Genomic DNA, 25,373 nt, shown 5'->3' on the forward strand with positions numbered 1-25,373 from the left:
TTTGGGGTTTTTTATTGGGTTTTTTTTCCTTTAATTCCAGACACAGCAGCTGAATTTGGCATGTAGAACTGTTAACCATGACATTGCATGGCAGTAATAGTATATAGTAGCACTCTATGTAAGATAATGAAGTTGTAGTGTGATGGTTTGGGTGTTCCCCGCCCCCCCAAACTTTAGAAATCACCCAGACTAGACTCGGCCAACTCTGGAAATATGAATGAAGCTTATATTTACAGCTGGCACAATATACAAGCAGATATTTACAGTATATACAGTTATAGACAGAAATAGACAAGCTAAAAGGTAATACATAAACACAACAGCCCTCCCAGAAACCTGAGTCCCCAGGAGGGGCTCTCAACTGCCCTTCCACCTTCTCCCATCCCTCTCAACCTTACCCCAGTCCCAAGGAAGAATGGAGGTTTGGCCAGGGGGTTAGCAAGCAGAGGACAGGCAAGGAAGAAGAGGTGATGGGGTGGTCCTGTATGTCAGGGAGTGTTTTTATTGTGTTCAAGTTAATGATGGTGACAACAGGATTGAGTGCTTATGAGTAAGAATCAAGGACAAGGCCAACAAAGCAAAATGCCCTGGTGGGAGTCTGTTGTAGGTCACCCAACTAGGGTGAAAAGACAGATAGAATAATTTTTAGGCATCTAGGAAAAGTCTCACAGTTTCTACCCCTCGTTCTTCTAGAGGAGTTCGACTCCTCTCTCTGCTGAAAATGCAACACAGCAGAGAGAGAGCAGTCCCGGCAGTTTGTAGAGCGTGTGAAGGATAACTTCCTGACACAGTAGTGACAGAGTCAGCTAGGAAAGGTTCCCTGCTGGACCTGGTTTTTGTGAACAACAAGGGATTTGTGGATGATGTAACATCTGGGAGATGTTCTGGGCACAGTGATCGCAACATGGTAGAGTTCTCAGTTACTGGAGAAGTAAAGAGGAGAGTCAGCAGAACTGCTGTGTTGCACTTCTGGCAGGCAGACTTTGGCCTGTTTCAGAGACTGGCCAACAGAGTCCTTTGAAGGGGCAAGACTGAAGGGGTAAGGAGTCCAGGAAGACTAAAAACTGTTCAAGAAGGTAGTCTTAAAGGGCCAGGAACAGGTCTGTTTGAAACTTAGGGAGAAAGGGAGAGTTTTATGGTTATTGGAAGAGGGGGTGTTTCTTTTGGCTGAATGATTTTCTGTCCTACATATATGATCAAAACTTGTACATATTCATTGGCTTTTATTCTGTTTTGCTAGTTCTGGTTATACACTCACACTATGCAATATGGTGACATTGCGGTTGCACAGTAAGTGTTAGCAATACATCTGTCATGTTAATTCTCTCCCTAGATAAATATGGTGAGGGTTTTTTTTGTTTCTCTGTTTTCATTTATTTCCAGTTCATGTGTGTGCAGATGCATATGGGTAAGAAAGGGAGTGATGGTCTTAAATGTGTGAAAGTGGCCTTGTAGGAGGGCCCTAGGCTGTCTGCCTGGGTGCAGATGACCAAACACTTTGATGAACCATAGGCCATGAATGATGAATGTGTAATGTTTAGGAGGAATAATTGTACTGGGTAGGTGTGACTTTGCAAAAGCTTGTCTATAAATAGCCCTGGGAAAACTGTCTCAGAGCCCTTCCTTGTACTTTGGGGAATGATCTTGCAGTAGGTGCTTGTTTATCACGAAAAAAATGGAAATGCTGCTTCTTGTCTAAGAAGTTCTTTGATTCCAACATCACTTTTGTCTAAAACAAAAAAAATCCCAAGCCAAACCATTTTTGTTAATTTGTTGTTCAGGAGAATATTCATCACAAAACTAGGGAGTGATAGCACATTTCAGTGCTGTTTGTTCTTGGTAATTGTACATGACATAATCTTAACAGTGATTCAGGATTAACACTTCAAAGTCTTAGCACTCAGCCTGAGAAAAAACAAATGAGCACCATACAGTTTTGGGGCTTTAAAATCATGCAGATTTCTTGAGCTGAACAGGAGGCTTATGCTTGTGAACACCACTATCAAGAGATTATACAAGCCAGTAAAACAACCAACCAATCGACCACACAACCTAGGACTCAAGGAGAATGTTATTATAAAAATTGAAAAATAGATGAGTTTTTTATCAGTTGCCATTTAAAATAAAAAGTGGAGAACATCAAAGTTGGTGCTAGATGAAAGTAAGTATGGGAATATATGTAATACCAGCTAGACAGAGAAGAGATCTAGACTTGGAATGCAAGTATTTCTGTTATATGTACAAATGGAGGTTTTGGTAAGAATGAAATTGTTTTTAAGAGCATATTTATGGAAAAGATTCGCTGTGTAGCACCAATGATACAATCCAATGCCTTCCCCTGAAAATGGAAAACTATAATTGCTTACATCCAGTAATGTTTAGAGAGTATTGTAAAAATAAAAAACTAAAGTTAATTCCAATAGCAGTATCTCTGCCTTTAAATAGTGAATGAATGCCTTATAAAAGAAAAGGGAAGAGAAACTGTGATCTGATGCTCTTATTTATCTGTGTGGAGGATCAAAATAATCCATCTAGAAAGGACCTTTAACAGTAGAGCAGAGGACCCAAGAATTTGTTATATGACTTCTCTATGAATGAGATAAAATTGCATTCTACTGACTTAGGTAATAGTGTTTGGAAAGCTCCCAACTTTGAAAGATGAATAACTGCCAGACTCTTGCAATTGCTTATGCACCACTGTTTCAAATTGTGAGGCAAGGTTGAACCAGTAGTAGGGAGTGGCTTTACCACATAGATATTTACATAGAGGAAGAGAAAGCCTTATTTTTTAAAGTTTTTTTCATAATGGATGCCACAAAGAGTTGGGATGAAGAGTGGGCATATATGTGTGTGTGCTAGTTTGAAGCAGGCTAGAATGTTTTGGTGAGAAGAACTAGATTACAGGCTGTGGAAGGAAAACAGTGGTGATGTCTACTTTGCTCACAGGCTTGCTGAGATGTATAGGAAAAAGAAAGGCAAAACACAGATAGCCACTCTCACTTGGGGGAAGGTGAAGAGGTGGTTGAGAGCCCCTCCTGGGGACTCAGGATTCTGGGAGGGCTGTTGTGTTTCTGTATTACCTTTTACCTTGTCTATTTCTGTCTATAACTGTATATACTGTAACTATCTGCTTGTATATTGTGCCAGCTGTAAATATAAGCTTCATTCATATTTCCAGAGCTGGCCGAGTCTAGTCTGGGTGATTTCTAAAGCGTGGGGGGGTGGGGAACACCCAAACCATCACAGTGTATCATACCTACCTGAGTTACTGTTCTTTCAAAATTTTCCTATAGCAATGACACATTCAAGAATTTGGGCAGTCAAAGGAATTTGCACATTAAGAAAAAACGTTCTTTTTTACCTTTTGTTGAGTTACATGTCTTTGACTGAAATTTGTTGATTTTTTTTTAAAGAAAAATAATTAAATGTTTACTTTCTTATGTGCTCATGGTGTTACAACATGATGATGTTTTTTGTTAGAATGTTATGATGTCATTGTATTATTAGAAAAAGGCCTGATGGTTATATGACACCTAATTGTTACAAAGTTAATTCTAAGCAATCTGAAGTTTATCCTAAGTGGATCAAATGTAGGTCTGGTCATTGCCTTCTTTAAGTACTTCCTTGGGTAACATGTTGGGTTTTTTTCTTATCCTTTGTTCTCCTTTTTTCTCTGTATATATAAAAAAATATTATGCTTCCTGAGCTAACATGTTGGCTTTTTTTCTTCTTTCTTCTCCTTTTTTCTCTGTGTAAAAAACTATTTTTGTCCCACTCAAACCAGCCTGTTACTTGTTGGCATTTGTCAGGAAACAAAACCAGAAATGGGATTGTTTAAGCTGGAGAAGAGGAGACTCAGGGGTGACCTCACTGCTGTCTACAACTACCTGAGGGGAGGCTGTAACCAGATGGGGGTTGGTCTCTTCTCCCAGACAACCAGCAGTAGAAGAAGGGGACACAGCCTCAAGTTGTGCCGGGGGAGGTATAGGCTGGATGTTAGGAGGAAGTTGTTGACAGAGAGAGTGATTTGCCACTGGAATGGGCTGCCCGGGGAGGTGGTGGAGTCACCATCCCTGAAGGTGTTCAAGAAAAGACTGGCTGAGGCACTTAGTGCCATGGTCTAGTTGACTGGCTAGGGCTGGGTGCTAGGTTGGACTGGATGATCTTGGAGGTCTCTTCCAACCTGTTTGATTCTATGATTCTGTGTTAAGGATTGCTACAAATGGAAACTACAGCTAAAATTCAGGAGAACATTAAGCAATAGAGCAAATCTCTTGAAATCCTGTTAACCTTCATTTTGCTGGTTGCAGGGCTTTTTGCTAGCTTTCACATTGCATGAATCTAGTAATAAAACTTTGATTAATTGTAATGATACGGGGATAGTGCATAACTTATGAAATGCTAAAGGTAACCAGAAGTGTTAATGCTTTTAATTGGTGCTTGAGTACCTCCTGCAAGCTCCATCTGAAGGCTTCTTTGATACAAGCACCTTTCTCTTCTGTTTGTGTCAATCTAAGTATGTTACATCCTATGGAGTGTTTTGTGTGCTACGTCTGTATCTTATATGTAGAGCAGTATATTGTGGCTTGAGTCTGGTGGACAGCTAAGACTGACACAGCCTCTCACTCTGCTCCTTTCCCCAGCAGAGAGGGGAAAATCGGGAGGGCAAAAGTGAGAAAACTCATTATTTGAGATAAAGACATCTTTTATTCAGTGAGACAAAAGCTTTATATCCATAAAGCATTAGTTCACTACTCTACATTGACAGTTGGGTGTCTAGCCACTTACAGGAATGTGGGAACTCATCATACTTTACAATTACTTGGGAAGACAAACTCCATAACTGGAAACAACCCTTCTTCCTCTCTGTGTCCTTGAACATTTTTGCTGAGTGCAACGTCATGCACTGCGGAATATTTCTCTGAATAGTTGAGGTCAAGTGTTCCTGCCTCCTAATCCCTCTCCTACATCCAGTCAGCCCACTGGGAAAGAAAAGAAGGCTTTGAGGCTGTGCGAGTACTGCTCAGCAACAAATACAAAGCACATCACCATACAGGCCACGATGAAGTAAGGTCAAATATTTACTTACGATTCTGTTAATTCTATATTTTTTAAACTACCTTATAACATGGCCGATACAAGAGTTAGGCTTTATCATTTTATGGTTTTCTAGTGTTTCTGGAACCCACTTTTGAAGATAGATATGTGTAGCATTTGCCATCTTTCAGTCTTGAAGTATCAAGGTAGTTTTGAGAACGAGAAGTTATTAGTTGAGCTGTATCATCCCTGAGTGCCTTCTGAACTTGATTGATTTTAGGTGATTCCTTCCTGCTCACTCTGTTGATTTCTTCCATAACTGTTTCCACCAATGCTTTGATTTGGAGCAAGCCCTTTAGCCTGTCCTCCATAAGAAGGCTTCTGATGTAAACCTCATCTGTAGTGCATACAGAAGCAAGAAACCTCTGTCACCTTAACGTCCTACAATGTTTTCTTTATCTTTTGATCACATATTGGTCCTATATACTCTTTGGCTGGCTTTCACTTATGTGAAGACACTGATCTATTAATAGTTCTTGTGTAAAATAGTTTCTAAGCTGTTCCTAAGGGTTGACCTTTTTTTTTTCCTTTTTATTTTCTGACTGCCTCTGTCCCTTGTTACATTTGACCTTGCAGAGTTTATGTTCATTTCTATCTGGAGGAAGCTTTTGCTTTCTTAAATGATCATTATTCTCCCATTATCTGTACTGTTTAATTTAGTCCTTCTCAAATTTCTCTTGCAAAGGGAAAGGTGTAGTGCAGATTTACTCTGTCTTTGGTAGAGTTTCACTTAGTAATTTCCATGCTAGTGCAAAAATATCAATTCCTTACCCATCTTTTTAGCTTTGTTTTAGAACACTTATTTATGCTTCATTACTTAGGTTGTATTTCAGACAATCTAGAGCCTACTTTGTATTGAAGCATTTCATGCAATTTCTGTAATTTGAAGACGCCAGATATGAAAGAATGAGACATTAATTTTAAGTGGAGGGAGAAATCATCCATTTGGGAGAGGAGAGGAAGAAGGGAGCAGAGAGGTGAGATTTGAAACAAAATTAGTCCAGGAAGAGTCTTGCTTCACTTTTGTTGAAAAAGAAAAGAAACGTTTGGATAACTCACGTAAGCCAAATGATTCCAGTGAATTGCATGTTCCTGTCTTGTTTTTAAAGACAATATGCTAACTTCTTTTAAAAATGCAGCTGTCAAAAGAAATTGTGAAAGTCTGTGTGTTTACAGCCACTTACTGTGAAAATGCTTTACTAACAAAATGCTGCTACTTGACAATACAGGCATTCTGTACAAAGAAACATCTAAATCTTTTCTCCTCTACTCCACATCTGGATGAATTTCTGTATTTAAAATCAAAGTAATATTAAATTTCTTGAGTTTTTCACAAAACTTTTAAGTAATTAAGAAACCAATTAGATTTCAAGCTGGTATTCTATTAATGAGGAAAGCCATTCAAAAAATCACAGAAACAGCCAGGTTGGAAAAGACCCTCAGGATCACCAAGCCAAACCTATAACCCTACTCTGCAAGATTCACCTTAAACCATATCCCTAAGCACCACAAGCAATCTTGCTTGTCATTAGAAAGCATACCAGGAACCTCTCCCGATAAATTTCACCCCAAAACTCTGTGGTAGGGAAATGGGAGGGGCTGAGAACAGAGAAGCAGCTAACACCTATTTACAGCGTGAGGACTTGTGGCAAAATATATGATTATTTTGTACATAATAAAATAGAGAGGTGTTTTCTGCATGTACATTGCTTAATAATGAGTCATAGAATGTGTATAAAATATCACAGGTATAGAATCACAGAATCATAGGAAGAGACCTCCAAGATCATCCAGTCCAACCTAGCACCCAGCCCTAGCCAGTCAACTAGATCATGGCACCAAGTGCCTCATCCACTCTCTTCTTGAACACCTTCAGGGATGGTGACTCCACCACCTCCCTGGGCAACCCATTCCAATGGCAAATCACTCTCTCTGGCAACAACTCCCTCCTAACATCCAGCCTAGACCTCCCCCAGCACAACTTGAGACTGTGTCCCCTCGTTCTGCTGCTGGTTGCATGGTAGAAGAGACCAACCCCCACCTGGCTACAACCTCTCTTCAGTTAGTTGTAGACAGCAATGAGGTCACCCCTGAGCCTCCTCTTCTCCAGGCTAAACACCCCCAGCTCCCTCAGCCTCTCCTCATAGGGTTTGTGTTCAGGGACCCTCACAGCTTTGTCTCCCTTCTCTGGACACGTTCCAGCACCTCAGCATCTCTCTTGAACTGAGGGGCCCAGAGCTGGACACAGCATTCAAGGTGTGGCCTGAGCAGTGCTGAGTACAGAGAAGAATAATCTCCCTCGTCCTACTGACCACACTTCCTGATAGTAAACCACACGTAATCCTGTTATTTTACTGGAAGTAAGTTTACCTTCCCCTCACACTGGCAGTCTGACTATGAAATTTTTTTAAGCTTGATAGCATTTTGAAATGCTCTGTTTGTAAGACACTTGCTGGCCTTTCTTTTTTTTACTATTGGTTGATGCATGACATGTTTTGCCATCTTTTATTTGGTATGAACACAGGATATGTAAAACTAGATGGATGTGTAGGACCAGTTCTGTTTGAACTGTTGCAGACAAAGCACAGAAAGACACAGCAACCTATTATTTTTGCCTCCAATTCAGTCTTTCATGTGGTTTAATTTGGAAAATAATTGAGCAGTATTAGATTAAGCTTAAAAACTTTTCTCTGATTTATATGTGAGAAATAAGTTACAATGAGTAGTATAACTAAGAGAGGTAGGCAGCTGGGAAAACAAAGGTTGAGCTGTTAATTCTACTAATAAGGCTGGTTTGATAGTTAATTTGCAGGCTTTTTTAGCCAGTTTTGTTCAGCAGAACTTTCATTTAAACAGACGGCTGAAAATATGTAATTATTCTTGTTAGTTTGCTATCACCACCCATCATATTTTCAGCTTTAGAAAAAGGCAAATAATGGAAAGAAGAAGTAATTTATGAAATATAATTTGCTGTCTGACAGAAATGCAGAGGGCTGTTCAGTTCAGAAAGGATTTATAAGCAGAACATATTCTATTGAACATACCCTTTTTTTGAAAATGTACTCATGGACAGGCCCACCAAATGAGTTTGTTTTGTATCTTGTTTCCTTATGAAGAATTAGGTGAGGACATTGTTGTGGGTAGAGTTGGGCCAAAGTTCTTAACTACAGAGGAAAATCTGTGAAGTAGTCATCAGAGAGCCCAAAGGTAGCAAAAAGTTAGGTTGTGACAGCTTGTTTCTGGTCATTGTTAGGGATCAGGTTCTTTGTCTATATAAAGGCACAAGTGCCAGTTTCAGTTTTGTTCCTTTTTCATGGACAAAAATAGATTAGCTGTAGTAATTTACTGTTAGGTAGCTGATATAGTTAGTGTGTGAGTAAATGTATGTGTGTGCAACAATATGTCATCTTTTTCTGAGAAAGTATGTTTTGTGTTCAGTGTCACGTGAGAACTCATATATCCATTCATGTGAGTACCTAGTCACAGGAGCAGTGCTATACCAGTACAGTGTAGCCCACATCTTGGACCACAACAGTAGCAGTAATCTTTTATTTTGATCATCTCTCTTGCACTTTTTTATGTTAAAAGCATGTAGGAGAGAGTGAAAGGTTGCTTTAGTGAAAAGGTGACCACTAAAAAAAACATTGTAATGCAGTGTTCAAAACAGGAGAGGAGGTGACACAGTGATTACTGGTAAACAAAATATCTGTAGAAGGAAATGTATTCTAAGAGATAACAGCCAAGCAGTAGATACTGCTGGAACACTCAGAATAAGGCGGCAAGCAGGGCTAAGGAAGCTATTGCCCCTCTGTACTTAGCACTGGTGAGGCCATAGCTCAAATGCTGTCTTCATTTGGGTCATACAATCAAGACATTAAACTGTTGGAGCCTGTTCAAAGATGGACAGCAAAGCTGGTGAACAGTCTTCTGAGGAGTGGCTGAAGGAAGTGGGACTTGTTTGGCCTGGAGAAAGGAGACTCCAACAAAACTTTATTGTTCCTTACAGGTACCTGAAAGAAAGTTGTAGTGAGGTGGGAATCAGTCTCTTCTCTCAAATAGCAAGTGATAGGACAAGAGGAAATGATTGCACCAGGGGAGATATAAATTGGGTATTAGAAAAAAATGTCTTCATGAAAATGGTTGTCAAACATTGGATCAGGCTTCCCAGTGAAATGGAGTCAGCGTGCCTGGAGATATTTAAAAGTCCTGCAGATGTGGGGCTGAGGGACATGGTTTGGTGATGACTTGGTAGTGCTAGATTAACAGTTGGACTTAATGATCTCAAAAGGTCTTTTCCAGCCCAAATGAAGATATGAATAGTAACAGAAAATAGTTAACTGCTGAGTACAAGATCAGGGATTATAAAGTAGCAAAATGTGTTGCAGAGTGAAATATTAGTACAGTCTCTCTAGGCAAATAAAAACGGATGTTGCATTCGGGTGGCATTCCCAGGAGGTAAATTCCATTGCTCCATTTATTGCTACCAAAATGCTACTATACAGAATTAGCAAATCAGCTTATGAGTCAAGCTAGTCTAATAACATGTATCTAGATGCCAGTCAGAGCTTCTTCTAAGAGCAGTAATGCCATCACTGTGAACAAATTGTCTTTTGTGCAGTGTCAGAGAATTGTGAAAGATGCTGTTAATTTCTCTTATTTATGAGCATAATTGATACTGCTTACTGTGTCCTAGGCATATATTGGCTGTCTAATTGAACAGAGAAATACTTTTCTTTGTGATTTGTGGTTGTGCCTAAAACATTTAGGGATAGATAAGAACTTCATTTGGAAATATACAGCATCCAGGATCCAATTAAGTATTGTGTATGTCTATGTTTTTAGTGAGTCTGCATTTCTTAATTAGAAACTTAAATGAAAACAACATATGGATAATTGTGTTTAGTGACTTTTAAGATTTCCCTGTAATATGTGGAGTAAATGAGGAATGTCCTGGGGGAGTTCTCAACATGGACATTTTTGTAGAGAAAAAATATCCTGTCAGAGTATTTATATTCAGATATGTACAGAGAAACTGGTAGACTAATAGGATAAGCTGCAGTTGCAGTCATTTGTTACTTGTTCCTATAGGATTAGTCAGAAAAAGAAAGCATACTGAACCAACTAAAAAAAAACAAACATATATATAAAAACATTGCCTGAATTTTCAGTGATGCTAATAGGAAAGCCAAAGTTCAGCTTTTCTTGAGAGTGACAAGTGACATCAATGACAGCAAGAACTTCTGCCATTACATTAACAGTAGATTGATGACCAAGAACATGCAGGTCTGCTGGTGAATGAACTACATACCAAGAAGCAGATACAGCCAAAAGTGAGGTAAGCAATGCACCCTGATATTTGTTGACAAGGTCCTAGTATCTAGTGGAAAGGTTCAAGAAAGAAAGGTTCTACAAGTAACAGAGGGTGATAAATAAGGAATCTTTTGAGAAATTGTGACCAATGCAAGTTCACAGGACCAGACAGGATACATCTGAGAATCTTGTCTCATTGCAAGAATTACTCTATCAGGTTCAAAAAGCCATGTACATTGGGGGGAGACCCCAGTGACTGGATAAAGGCAAATTCCACAGATATCTTTTTAAAAAATGCCAAAATCTGCAAGACAATTGATCTTAGGAATCACAGGCAATTCAGCCCAACTGGAAAAATCCTTTGAATTAAAAATCAGTCCCTGGAAAATTCTTGCCTTTAGCCCCTTCAAAAGCCATTTTGGGCATATTAAGGGGAAGAAATCATTTGGAGTATCCAGAAATTATTTAAGAAGGACAGGTTGTACTTGTGGTTTCAGTTGCATTCCATGATAAAATTACAGGATCTGCAGGTGTTCTTCATTCCATCTTTAGCGAAGTTTTTGACACAGTCATCTTTATATGCGGGATGAGATATGTCTGGGTAAGTTCATTCACCTAGATAGCTGTAAAAATGATGGGATCATTTGGCTCAAAAGAAAGTATTAAATTATTTGGATTCTATCTGGAAGCTTATTTCCAAGTTGATTTCCTTTGGGTCTTTGAGACTATGAAGCCTCTTCATGGTTTTCATTTAAGAAAAAAAAAATGCCAGCAGGAGCTTTGTCTCTTTGTTCTGTAGGGAGATAGAGTTGATTCCCTAGATCAAAGTGTAGGAAATACAACAAAGCTGCTTGTATATAGTGAACACATAACAAAGCAGTCCATGTAACTTGCCTGTTACATCAGAGGAACCTAGTAAACAAACCATGGATATATTCCATAATACAATTTTAGCTTTTATAGATAGAATTTATAGGGACAGACATAATAATATTAACTTTTATTATTGCACAATGTAAGTGTGTTTTCATTTTATTATAGGAAATAAGACAAAAAACATAATGAGCAAAAAGTAATATTTTGCATTTTGTTTTCATCATGGATTCAAGAATATGATCTAAATTATATCTATAAAAATTCTAAATGATGTTGCACTGAGCAGCAGTAATGTGAAAGACTGACTTGTTTTATGTGTTCCCTTATTTTTAGTGCTTAGATTTAACAATTCTTTGTTTTAAAACTGGTTCTTTACATCCTTAGATTAGTAAATGTCACATAAGTCTTGAAGATAACCTATAATATACAGAGGTGTGGCTAATCTGTTTGTAATACTGCCCTTTCTTTTCCACAATCTGCTGGAGCCTTGTCTTGATGTGATTATAAATCAATTACTGCAGAGCAGTTTAGGACTCCACTTCTGCTTCTAAAGTTGAATCAATGTCATATGAAAATATTTCCTTTTTAGGTGTTTTATACTTGCACTCCAAAGTGCAATAACTATTAGAGAGTCAGTTGAAAAGAAATGAAGGCAGTGCAGATAGTCATCTAATTCAGCTGTTTTCTAGAAGCATGCATGCTTGATCAGAAAGGTCAGTGAAGATTTTAGCAAGGTTATGCCCAAGATAATAGAATGTGATAGCACAGCCTCTCACTACCTCTCTCCTGTCTGAAACAAGTATTTAAAAAAGAGAGTTCTCTAGAAACAGGCTCTAAAAATTTTGTCAGCTTTTACAATATTCTACTCTTTGCCTGTATGCAGAGACGTAATTCTGTATACTTTCAAAATGTACAGTTCTGAATATGTATTCATGCATATTTCAGAGATTTAGGCTTTAAAATAAACCAAACAAAAGACAAAAGACAAACCAACCAACCAAACAAAAACCCCCATAAATAAACCACAAACAAAAAAAACACAACAACCCACAAATCAAACAAAAAACCACCAAAATTAAAGTCATGCCTGCCCTTATACTGTGGATTTTATTAGTTAAAGCCTAAGTTTATTCTTTGTCTCTCATGTTTGGAACATCAGTCTATTAGAGTCATGTATCTGTCATAGTTTCTGTTTTTCTCAACAAATTCATTGTGGGTGTTTTTTTTTCTTATGGTTTGTTTTGGTTTGCTTTTTGTTCCTTTGGGGTTTTGTTTTGCTGGTTTGTTTTTTTGTTTGTTTGGTTGTTGGTTTTTTGTTGGTTTTTTTTAATGAGAGAAATTATTTTTTATGTTATTTTTAATATCCAACAGTGGGATTTGTCATTAAAATAAGCTACCTCTTCAGAGTTACTGACAACCAGTTTTCAGGAACTAGACTTCTGAAGCTGAAGTGATTAACTGCTTTGCAACTCTTTGCTCAGGGTCTGACTTCTCCTGTGTGAGGTTTCAAACACAAGCACTCACAACAAAACAGTAGGAGACCAACAGGAACTAAAATAGGTGTCTCAGCAATCTATCCATGTCATAGGAATACAAGTTTGATGATCTGGCTTCCTCCATCTGTCCTCTTGCAGTGACTCCAAAAGAGATTTTCTAAGATGTATTTCTATACTGTATTTCCTCAGTGCTCTACATCTTGTCCTGAGTGGATTTCTTTCATCACTTTATGTCTTCCCCTGCAAGAGAGGATCTGGATAAGTGTGTTACTGAAGCACACTTACCCATTGTGCTAGTTTGAAGCTAGATAGAATTGGTGATTTTCTTAAGTGTGGGGGGATGGGTAACACCCAAACCATCACATCTGAAAAATAGAAGTTATGGAATCTTCTCTTTGTAGAGTTTGCAATTCCTGTGATTCTGCTTCACCGTGAAAGACAAGATTTTCACCATTTCTATTTTATTTGATAGAGCAAAAGAAGTCTAATGTAGCTCTTAGTTAAAGAACTGTCACTTACCCTGATGAGAAGTCTCAATTTTTGTAACAAAAGATCGCCTTTAAATTCCTAAGAGTCAGTTGTAACACTTCTAGTAGTAAAGGAGCCACAATCCTGCGGAAGACAGAATCCAAACCTGACACCTTGACAATCAGGCTTCTACTGACTGACTTACAGTTATAGTCTAGGTAAATGTCTCGGAGTGTGCAGCCCCAAACTAGACACAGTGCTCCAGATGTGGCCTCACTAAAGCAGAGGGGCAAGAGAACCTCTGGACCTACTGGTCACACTCAATGCACCCCAGTATACCACTGGCCTTCTCGGCCACAAAAGCACAATGCTGGCTCATGGGAAACTTGTTTACCAGGACTCTGAAGTCCTTCTCTGTGGAGCTTCTTTCCAGCAGGTTAGCCCCTAACCTCTATGCATGGGACTGGACTCGACACTTCTCCTTGAATGTTGTGAAGTTTACTTCTGAGGAAGTGAAAATAAAAACTATGGTGATGTCTGCTTCACTGATATGTTTGCTGAGATGTGTAAAAATAAGGACACATCATAGATAAGGCAGTCAGTGTCTGTGTTTCTCCCTGGCTTCTGCCATATTAACTGCTTCCAGCTGGATCTGTGTAACCCGACTAACCATTCTGCTTCTAACCCCCCTTGCCAATCCTTCAAACTCACCTTGCACATAAGGCAGATTCTGGGATAAGGGAGGGGGGTAGAAAGAATGTGGAAGGGTGGTTGGGAGCCCATTGGCACTAGACACAGCCTGTTGCCTGCCCTTAGCAGTGACATGTTTACCAGGCCACACGGAGAGTGAAAGACTGAATCTAGAAATTGTACATCCTAAGAGAGTGTGTTAACTGAGCTTAAATAAGTCTTGAAAAAGATAGAGAGCTTGCAGAGCAAGACTCAAAACACCATCACATCCCACTTAACACATACCAAAAGCCACTTCTGATATTTCATAGGAAGTCTCTGGCACTATAGTAATTGAACAATAAATACTTCTTACTGAATGGATTGTCACAGTAGTTATTTTGGGAGTTTCTTTCTCACCAATATGTATTTGCTTTTTAAATGACTTGAACAAACTGATTAAATGTGAAAATATACTTGAACTGCATAAAGTTGCACATCTGGAAAATTAAATACATACAGTAATTACAGTTATGGGGTTTTTTTTTGTCATTTACTTTAATAAGTATAGAATCCAATGAGCAATTTCAGCCAGAAATTGTCAGATGCAATCATAGAGGTCTTAAAGATGGAGTTGGGCTCTGAGTTTCTTGTTAATCTTCAGCAGGACATTAGCCTAAAGGAGGACTTTCAGTTATGGAAAGATTTGGGATAATATGCTAGTGGTTTAAGTACTAGAAGTGAAAACTGTTTTTGTGTGAGAGGTTGTATAAAACAAAATGGAGAAAGACAGAAGGGATGTTTAAAAATGTCTGCAGAGTAGGTGTTCTATGGATGAAACAGCTCAGCTTAATGATTTGCACTGAAATTTTCATCCAGTTTTTCTTAGGAAACTATTCTAGGAAAAAATAATTAAACAGAATCATAGGAAGAAGTGAAACTGATTCAAATAATATATTATTCAGATTAAGTTCTATTAAAGCGTGAATCAACGACATTAATTTCTCTTCCCATAGAAGCAGATTGTAATGTGTAACCTGAAGCAAATTTTGTAATTTAACTCAACATCTGCTATCACCATCACTAAAATCAGTGGCCTTGTCTTGTGGTGCCCCTTTTGTTTTACTAAAAGAAATTAGCATAGACTGTTTTGAGAAAGAAAGAAAGGAGAATTCTGTAGAGAGGTGTATTTGTTTAGCCTGGAGAAGAGGAGGCTCAGGGATCATCTCATTGCTGTCTACAACTACTTGAAGGGAGGCTGTAGCAAGGTGGAAGTTGGTCTCTTCTCCTAGGCAACCAGCAACAGAACAAAGGGACACAGTCTCAAGTTGTGCCAGGGGAGGTATAGGCTGGATGCTAGGAGGAAGTTCTTCCTAGAGTGATTTGCCATTGGAATGGGCTGCCCAGGGAGATGGTGGAGTTGCCATCCATGGAGGTGTTCAAGAAAAGACTGGATGAGGCACTTAGTGCCATGGTCTAGTTGGTTGGATAGGGCTGGGCGATAGGTTGGAGTGGATGATTGTGCAGCTCTCTTCCAACCTGGTTGATTCTATGATTCTATGATTGGAAATACTTCCATGAGTGATCGGAGGTAGAGGAAATAGCTTGAAATAGTGCTGAAAGTAAAAATACATAGTTTGTGTGTCTATCTGTCTGTCTATCTATCTATAAATCTATTTAGCTATAAAAACATATGAGTTGTCCATAAATATGCAGGTACTTCAGTTTCATGTGTGTGGTGATCATCAAATAATTTGTTGATCCGTTTATTTGTTTTCTAATAAGCTGATTCTGTTAGGAAAAAACAGGAGTCAATGACTTTAATGAATAGAATTTCATAGGTTACATATTTCAAAATAGAGTGTCTATTTAGAATATTGCAATTGATTATTTTTGCCAGTAATATGGAGAAAAATCTGAGAAACTAACATTATTTAAAGTAGGAAGGCAAGAGATTTAGCCTTAGGGAACTATAACTTAGCATCTAGAACTGGAGATGAGGTGAGAAAGGATATTAATATCGGTACACAGAATCATTTGGTACAGATTGTGTTTGGGGGTTTGGTAGTGGGAGTACAAATGCAATCCTAATTTATACTCCTTTCATTCTGGAATTAATTATCATGACATATATTTCTTGCTTGTTGTAGCAAATATGAATTCTGTTTATTCCTTGTGTATTCTAAAATAGCATGACATAGGATAAAAAAATCCTACATCTTATGACATTCCATCTTTAAAAAGTATAGTTGACAAACATACCTGGGAATTGCAATTCAGCCTCTGTAATTCTGCCTGATGGCATGTCAGTTGGGAGGCTCTAGTGAATTAAAATGATCTGGCTAGGCATTGTGCTTCAGTTAGAGAAAAGACAGTATTCCATGAAATCAGGAGATAAGGGAACAGGAAATTATTCTTTACATTGTTTTACACAGAATAGGGGAAGGAAGAAATGCTCAGTGAAAGAATCAGGCACCAGCTGAAGACAAGGAATTCCTTTTTGGAAAAGTATAATTAAATAATGTCATTCAGTTGTCATCAGTGTTGAGGAAGCCAAAGGTTTAAGGGCTTAGATGGCATTGAAGATGATGTAACAGGATGGATCTTTCAGGGGATGTTAAACCTGAATGCTTCAAGCAGACCTTTGCATGTCAGCAAAAGAAGGTGCAAACTTGTAGTGATTCCTTGATATCTCTTTTTCACTTGTCTAAGAACTGCAGTACCTTCAAGTTAGACCTCTGACCTGACCTGTTTTATAGAGTGTGATGATCTGGATGTTACTTGACCCCGCAGCCCCCCACTTAAGAAAATCACCTAGACTAGACTCAGCTGAGCTGGAAATTAAAATGATGCTTTATATTTACAACTTAGCACAATATACAAGCAGATATTTACGATATATACAGCTACATACTGAAATACACAAGTTAAAAAATAAAACAGAAACACAACAGCCCTTCCAGAAAACAGAGTCCCCAGGAGGGGCTCCCAACCACCTTTCCACCTCCTTTCCACTCCTCTACCTTATCCCAGATTTTGCCTTACATTCAAGGTGAGTTTGGAGAATTGGCCAGGGGGGTTAGAAAGCAGAAGGATTAGTTGGACATCAGGTTAGGGAGAAAAGTTCAGGCAGCCAGAGCCAGAGAGCAACTGTGTTATCTATATTTACATTCTTGTTTTTATACATCTCAGCAAGCCTATGAGTGAAGTAGACATCACCATTGGTTCCTCTTCAGAGCCTATAATCTAATTCTTCTCACCAAAATATTCCAGCTAGCTTCAAACTGGCACACAGGGTTTAGTCTGAAATTCAGAATTTATTTGTGCTTATGTACTGAAAGTACTTTTAATCTTCAAACTTGCTATAACTTGAGCAGTAAAATATTTAATCAGAGAAATTGTGGCAGCCTTAATAAATATGCATTTAATGTTATGAAAATTCTGGTGTGGATTTGTTGGTTTTTGTTTTTGTTTTTTTTTCTTTAATTTATGATTGCCTGGTACACTAGAATATTTGCTTATTAATTTTTCAGGCTAATTTCATATTAATTGCAACCTCATTGGTTTTCAAATTAGGAAGCTTTCCAAGCAATCCTTTGAGAGAAAATTAGTTTCCTAAATCAAGATAATTAAAGATGGGAACTTGCTAGTACCCATACAATACTACTCAAAGATCAAAGAACATAGAGGTTAAAAGAAAGAGCTGTGAAAGCCAGTCTGATTTCTTATAATCTCTGACAATGTCACTTATTTATAAGCATTTTCTTGAACTTTTAATTTCTTTAAGCAAAAAGAATATTTATACCATAGATGATTTTTATAATTCAGACAGGGCTTTTGAGGCCATTCTGGCATTTTTCCACAAGTCAGAAAGAATGACTGTGTTAACAGCAATAATTTAAGGGGTTTTGTAATACCTCAAGAGACAGTAGTCCTTTGAGGCAGATTAACTAGTTTTGAAAGCATTTTTCCTTGCTAAATAATACTTCTAGTAGCTGATGGTAATAATGTCTATTCTTTGCCTATTTGTAATATTTATGTTTTTAAGTTTCAGATGGTTGTTCATAAAATTTTTGCAAACATTTGTCTCATTTCAAGTATACTGATGTAGTGAAAATGTTTGAAATGAAAACTATTCAAGATTATGAAAAAAATATTTTTGTGATCCTAATTTATAATTCTAGATCTACATAATTCTCATTATTTTAATTCTAGTTCTTAGATTATAGGGTCCCTCTACATTAGCACTAGAAGCATATTTCCCAGATATTAATTGCTACCATGTTTTAAGGAGTGCTATTTAATGATCCCAAAGTGAACCAAAATGTAGATTCCTGAAATACCTTGCCCACTGAAGGCCTTTCAGTTCACCAGAACAGCCAAGTATTAGCCTAAAATAAAAACTATGAAACTCGTACTAGGGTGCTGCACTACTAATGGAAACACAGGCAAGGAACTTGCCCCTGCCAACATTCTGCAGTTCAGAGATCAAGGCTGCACATCTTTATCTATAGATAAGTACCTTACTAAAAACTAAACATTTTACTCAAGGAGACCCAGTGAAAACTTTTAATTTGAGTGCATAAATTTTACACTTCTGTCAATATCTCATAAATACTATTATTTTCATCCAAAACTGAACAAAAAAATTGATTGTTAAGTCAAAATTCACTCAATTCTACTTTATCAGAGGCCTCCAAAGTTCATGTCTTTCACTTTCAGAAAATCTTTCTTGACAAAAGCAGACTGTAAGTGAATGAAGTTAAATGTCTTGATTTTTATTCTTAAAAAAAATGTGGATAAGCCTTTAAATCTGATTTTCTCTGGTAATATGTAAGCATTTACATGTCACAGGCTGCGATACCATAGTATCAGGGGGTAATAAGAGACGGGGCAAAGGCCTGATACAAGCCAATCCAAATCTGGTTATTGCACCCCAAGCACGAGTTTATGTACTTTTATGATCAGAAGGCTACATAATCGGATTACAACATCATGTGAGATTCTGATTGGTTATATACACCTATGTTAGGAGTATGTTAGGATTACACACTACTTAGCAGGCATTCTTCATATTCTCTCAACAACACGTATGTTGTGTCTGGCAATTCTAAGTCAGCAGAGGTAGGTGAAAACCACAGACTCCAGGTTTACGCTTGATTACATTTGCTACACCAGTCTCTAAGGTCATTCCAACCTTCCACTTTATCTCTAACTCAGCACTTACTGAGCTCTCTCCTGTCCATGGCTGGGCAATAGCTGCATAATATTCAGACAATTCTATAAAATCACTACATTCAATATTACTGTATCCAACATTTACATAATTATCCTGTCTCTTAAGTTCTGAGGGAACTGGTCTCCCAGTATCAGCCAAGAAAATTCATAATCGAGGTTTGTAAGAAATGACTTTGTTTAAGCAGTGTCCTTTTCTAAAGTTGCATGCTATCTGCACTAGGTAATAATTTGCATATTCTTTCTGCTACAGGTGTCATAGAAAAGAATATTTAACAGGATCTTCTGACTATGTTTCAGTATTTGTGACATCGTTGCACAAAACTGGGTAGTGTTGGTTCTATTGCTTTGTGCATTTTACCCTTAAAACATCTGTTATGCCTCAGAAGGCAGTTTGAACTTCTAGCTCTTCTCATCAGGGAAAATGACACTTCAACAGATGTAGGAAATTAATTCATGATGATGCAAAGACTGTTTTGTCTAGCTAAAAATAAACCACTCAGTATTCCATAAGACAGAAATTCATCAAGGAATCCATAATGATTCAAATAAAAGCTTAGGACTTTATATCAGGACTGTGTTTCCTACTGAAAAATCCAAATTAATGCTAATGTGATGGAATGGGAACTTCAGTTGTATTGAACTGTTTAATTAATCATGAAACTTGATGTCAAGCGATTAAAAATGTAACTAGCATGTCTCAGTACTGCCATGCTCTGGAGAAGTGATGCGTTACGATTTAGCAGAAAGCTACCCACTACAAAACTGAAGAACAACCAGCCTCCACAGAGCCGAAATTTTTGCACATCAGCTTTGCAGATGCAGTTATTCTTTCAGATACTTTTACAAAGCAAAATGCAGACAAATGTTCAAGGCATCGAATGGAAGACAGGCTACCATTAACATAGTATTTATACTACTCAGAGCCCATTAGATTTTGTCTGTGAATCAGTGGATTTAAACGTAATATGAGGGCCCCCCTGAGCCTTCTCTTCTCCAGGATAAACAACCCCAGCTCCGTCAGCCTCTCCTCATAGGATTTGTGTTCCAGGCCCCTCACCAGCTTCATTGCCCTTCTAGACATGTTCCAGTTCCTCAACATTGCTTTTGAATGGTGGGGCCCAGAACTGGACACAGTACTCAAGGTGTAGCCTGACCAGTGCTGAGTACAAGGGCAGAATAACCTCCCTTGTCCTGCTGGCCACACTGTTCCTGATACAGGCCAAGATGCCATTGGGTCTCCTGGCCACCTGGGCACACTGCTGGCTCATGTTCAGCTCCTATCTACCAGTACCCCCAGGTCCCTCCCTTTCTGTCTGGCTGCTCTCCAGCCACTCTGTCTCCAGCCTGTAGCACTGCTTGGAGTTGTTGTGGCCAAAGTGCAGAACCCTGCACTTGGCCTTGGTAACTACATTGAACTGAATTTACAGATTTGAAATTGAGGTAGAATACAGTATGTTTGCTTTTTCATATCTGCTTGGTGTCATACTTATCAATGCAAACAGGAGGAAGCTTTTCAGGGTTTGGAAGTGTTTGGGGTTTGTTTTTTGCTTTTTATTTTAAGGAATGGAATTATTGAGAAGTTGCTGAATGGCATTACGAGTTACCATATTTCAATACTGAAACCCTCTGGAGTTAGGACTGGGCTACCCACTAAACAAGTGACACTCTTTATTGACCCTTCTCTTCCAAAAAAAAAATAAAAAAATAAGGAAGGGAATAAGGGGAAGAGAGACTTATGAATTTGGAAACTAAAACCACTTTAGTGAAAATAGTAGCAATAAGGTGAAATATATACAAATACATACAAAAACCAATATTGAATCAAACGTCCCTTGTGGTGCTTAGTCACCATCACCACTGATGCTGTAGCAAAGTGCCAAAAGTGCCAAACTAGACTCACTGGCAGATGGGAACTGGACACATGGATTTGGACTAAAGGCACAATGAATAGAGTCCTCTTCTGATGCCAACCATTGAAGAAGAGACAAGAACTTGACCCTCAGTTTTATACCATGTATGTTGCAATGGAATGGAATACCTAGTTATCAGTTTAGGCCCACCTGAACTGTTTGCTTCTACCTGCAGGTGCAGCCTTTTACTCTGCACCCTCTCCCCATATAGTACATAAGGTTTAGCAATAACTTTAGGCTGCATACCAGTCCTTCATACTAACTAGAAACATTGAGCAGTATTGCTACTAGAAGCAGATACTCTATGTGAAAACATGCTTGAACTTCTGAAAGTGCAGTTACATAAATGGGCCTGAGACAAAAAATTAAGTCACTGAACAGAGAATTAGTTCTATTACAGCTCAAAATATGGCAAATCCCCACAGAGTTTCGAAACCATATTTTTTAAACTTAAGGTACACCTCAGTTCTCTGCATCATGAAAGGTCTCCTTACATTCAGCCTAAACCTCTCCTGTTTCAACTTATCTTTCATCTATCTACCATACAAAACTGTGAAGGATCTGGCTGAATCATCTTAATTAATTTGCTATGTGTGTGGGTGAGTAACTGTTAGGTTTCCCTGCAGTTTGGTCTTCTGCAGGTTGAGGAAGCCTAGCTCCCTTCAGGCTCTCTTATGGTTGTATGACTCCCTGCAGGTTATTCCCTCACAGGTGCAGAATGTAGCATTTATCTTTATTGAATAGCATGGTGCTCCTGTAAATTCTTTTTGTCTGGGTCAATGACCTCTTTCATGTAAGTGATAAATTTGTTAGATAGGACAGATACCAGGGCAAAACCAGAGTACCCTAATTGTTACTGTAGAGAATGACTCATTAGTCACTGCCTTCTAAGCCTAAGTGGTTCTAAGTAGATCTTTTTACCATCCTAGCTGTACTCTTAACTTAATTCTAACATAATATGGTGGGATCTTCTCCCCCGTGTCCTGAAGTGGGTCTGACTGTGTCAGTCACAAAGCAGCCCCTTGAGTCCCTCTGTCAGAAGTCACACCTGTAACTATCCTCTGCTCCCAAACTCTTGCAATCTATACAAAATACAAAAATATTGTGGGAGGCAGTGTCCAATGCTTTGTTCAAATCCAGCTGATTTCCACCCACTGTTCTTTTATCATCCACAAAGCTATTCATTTTATCCTGGAATGCAGTGGGACTGGTCAGGCATGATCCACCCTTGATCAGTCTATGCCGAGTATTGCCAGTTACATTATTCTCACTGAGTTTTTGGTTCTATATTTGTGTTTATTTCTACCCCTTTTTTTCTGTCATTTTACCCTCAGTTTTAGGGTGTCAGACTATCTTTCCTGGAACATCTTTTCTGTAGGTTGATTGTTTTCCCCAGTACTACATATACTCAAATTCAGAAGATACTAAGCTGATTTTTTTCAGATTTGTTGAATAGGTTCTGTGATGAGGAAACAAAATGCAAAAATACAAAATTTAAACTAATAAATGCCAATATGTGTTCATAACCTGTTTTATATTTTTCAGCTCTACTTCAGGTTACAATTTCACTCAGCAAAGTTGAGCTCAGTGTGGGTGAATCCAAGTTCTTCACATGCACAGGTATGTGTTTATTTTGATTATAGGGAGTATGTTTGTATTAGATTTTGAAACTTCTTCATAATTAGAAACTGAATAGTAGATCTTCACTGTCTTCACCTTTCTAATCAGATTCTCAAACACTCAGGTTGAATTTTATATCATTTTATATCTGCTAGGATACTTCTTTAGTTAAAATATTTTCCCTTCTCTAAACTAGTTATGTTAACTACTAGTCCAAGCTTTATTATCTTCTGCAACCTAATGAGACCCTCAAATGAGAATGAGTCTTTTCTGGTGAGGACAATATCAGTCAGGAAAAGAGTGCATTTGCAGCTGACTGATGTGGACCACTGATCTAGCTGAGTTGCCATCTTATGCTGGCAGTGACACGTGGCCTGACTGAACTGATAACTCAATCGACTGGTGACTTGACCTGTTTATACAGTGATTTCTGAACAGCCTCTTTATTTCCTTTAAGACTTTTATCTCTTTCTTTGTTTTGGTTTTTTTTTTTTACTTTTTGAATCCATGAGCTACTAGTTACCCTGTCTCAACATTTGTACATTTGCCTGCAGTTTTGCCTTGCATGCCTTTCTCACAAGTCTAGTAGCATCATAGAATCAACCAGGTTGGAAGAGACCTCCAAGATCATCCAGGCCAACTAGACCATGGCACTAAGTGCCTCATCCAGGCTTTTCCTGAACACCTCCAGGGATGGCGACTCCACCACCTCCCTGGACAGCCCATTCCAATGCCAGTCACTCTCTCTGGGAAGAACTTCCTCCTAACATCCAGCCTATACTTCCCCCAGCACAACTTGAGACTGTGTCCCCTTGTTCTATTGCTGGTTGTCTGGGAGAAGAGACCAACCCCCATCTGGCTACAACCTCCCTTCAGGTAGTTGTAGACAGCCGTGAGATCACCCCTGAGCCTCCTCTTCTCCAGGCTAAACAACGCCAGCTCCCACAGCCTCTCCTCTCCTCGTAGAGCCCCTTCACCATCCTTGTTGCCCTTCTCTGGACACATTCCAGCACATCAACATCTCTCTTGAATGGAGGGGCCCAGAACTGGACACAGTACTCAAGGTGTGGCCTGACCAGTGTTGAGTACAGGGGAAGAATAACCTCCCTTGTCCTACTGGCCACACTGTTCCTGATACAGGCCAGGATGCCATTGTCTCTCTTGGCCACCTGGGCACACTGCTGGCTCATGTTCAGCCTACCATCTACCAGTACCCCCAGGTCCCTTTCACTGAACAGATAATTAGTTCTCACCAGTTTCTCAGTAGTTTCTCACTGATTAGAGAATTAGCTCTATTACAGCTCAAACGATGGCAATTCTCCAATACTGCATGGACATTGTGTACTGGATCAGCATAGGTATTGCCTAATGTCAACCTGAACTTCATATGTTGAATTGACTTTTTTGTTTGTTTGTTTGTAGCCATTGGTGAGCCTGACAACATAGACTGGTACAATCCCCAAGGAGAGAAGATCGTTTCTAGTCAAAGAGTGGTTGTTCAGAAAGAAGGTGTTCGATCACGTCTAACCATTTATAATGCAGATATAGAGGATGCTGGCATATATCGGTGTCAAGCAACAGATGCTAAAGGACAAACTCAGGAAGCTACTGTTGTTTTGGAAATTTATCGTAAGTTACATATTATTATTATTGAACAAATGAGAAACTGTTGTTTCAAAGGCCACCGTGGTTGAGAAAATAAAGGTATAAAATATGTTCCAAAGCTCTGAACTTTATTTTCCAAATGCTTTCATATCCTACACTTTAGTTAATACATAGTATGATGAAGGTTTATATGAAAGGGATGGCCTCTTTGTAGTATCGTTGATGACTTTTCCTTTGTATTTTAGAATGCCAGCTTATAAGGGTGCACTATATGGTTCTCACTGGAAACAGTAAATGTGAGAAAAAATGAAATATAGTTAAATAAAGTTAAACAGTAAATATGAGAAAAAATAAAGTTAAAATTAAATAAAGTTAAATAGTAAATATGAGAAAAAAAAGTTAAAATTAAATAGAGTTAAACAGTAAATATGAGAAAAAAATAAAGTTAAAATTAAATAAAATTAAGCAGAAAATATGAGAAAAAATGAAATAAAGTTAAAATTAAATAAAGTTAAACAGTAAATATGAGAAAAAATAAAGTTAAAATTAAATAAAGTTAAACAGTAAATATGAGAAAAAATGAAATAAAGTTAAAATTAAATAAAGTTAAACAGTAAATATGAGAAAAAATAAAGTTAAATAAAGTTAAACAGTAAATATGAGAAAAAATAAAGAAAGTTAAAATTAAATAAAGTTAAACAGTAAATATGAGAAAAAAATAAAGTTAAAATTAAATAAAGTTAAGCAGTAAATATGAGAAAAAATGAAATAAAGTTAAAATTAAAGTTAAACAGTAAATATGAGAAAAAAATAAATATGAGAAAAAAAATAAATAAAATTAAATAACTACATTATACTATTTTTGTTAGCTCAATCAAAAATACCTAAAAGTAATACATGAAACAAATGCACAGTAATGATATAATGCAAGATTTGCATTGGTAAAAGAGTAAGACATATGCCATCAGTCTTTAAACTGAGCCACTCTCCAATTTCATTGAAGAACAGTTTTTCAATAGTAATTTTAAAATTGTTTGTGGATGAGCACTAAGGAATTGAAATGAGACAGAAAATACGGAGCAGA

The 25,373-nt window shown here is 38.0% G+C and overlaps 1 protein-coding gene across 2 annotated transcripts in view; it reads left to right on the forward strand.

Annotated features, from left to right (window-relative positions):
- The window catches only part of NCAM2 (neural cell adhesion molecule 2), a 208,197-nt gene that overhangs the window by 73,915 nt on the left and 108,909 nt on the right, over positions 1 to 25,373 (forward strand). For both annotated transcript variants that reach the window (XM_064152345.1, XM_064152346.1), the window contains exons 2-3: positions 22,610 to 22,684; positions 24,107 to 24,313. In XM_064152345.1, the coding sequence (XP_064008415.1) occupies positions 22,610 to 22,684; positions 24,107 to 24,313 (282 nt within the window). The remainder of the gene's footprint in view (positions 1 to 22,609; positions 22,685 to 24,106; positions 24,314 to 25,373) is intronic.

Source organism: Pogoniulus pusillus, chromosome 12 (assembly GCF_015220805.1).
Source record: "Pogoniulus pusillus isolate bPogPus1 chromosome 12, bPogPus1.pri, whole genome shotgun sequence".
Lineage (NCBI taxonomy): Eukaryota > Metazoa > Chordata > Aves > Piciformes > Lybiidae > Pogoniulus > Pogoniulus pusillus.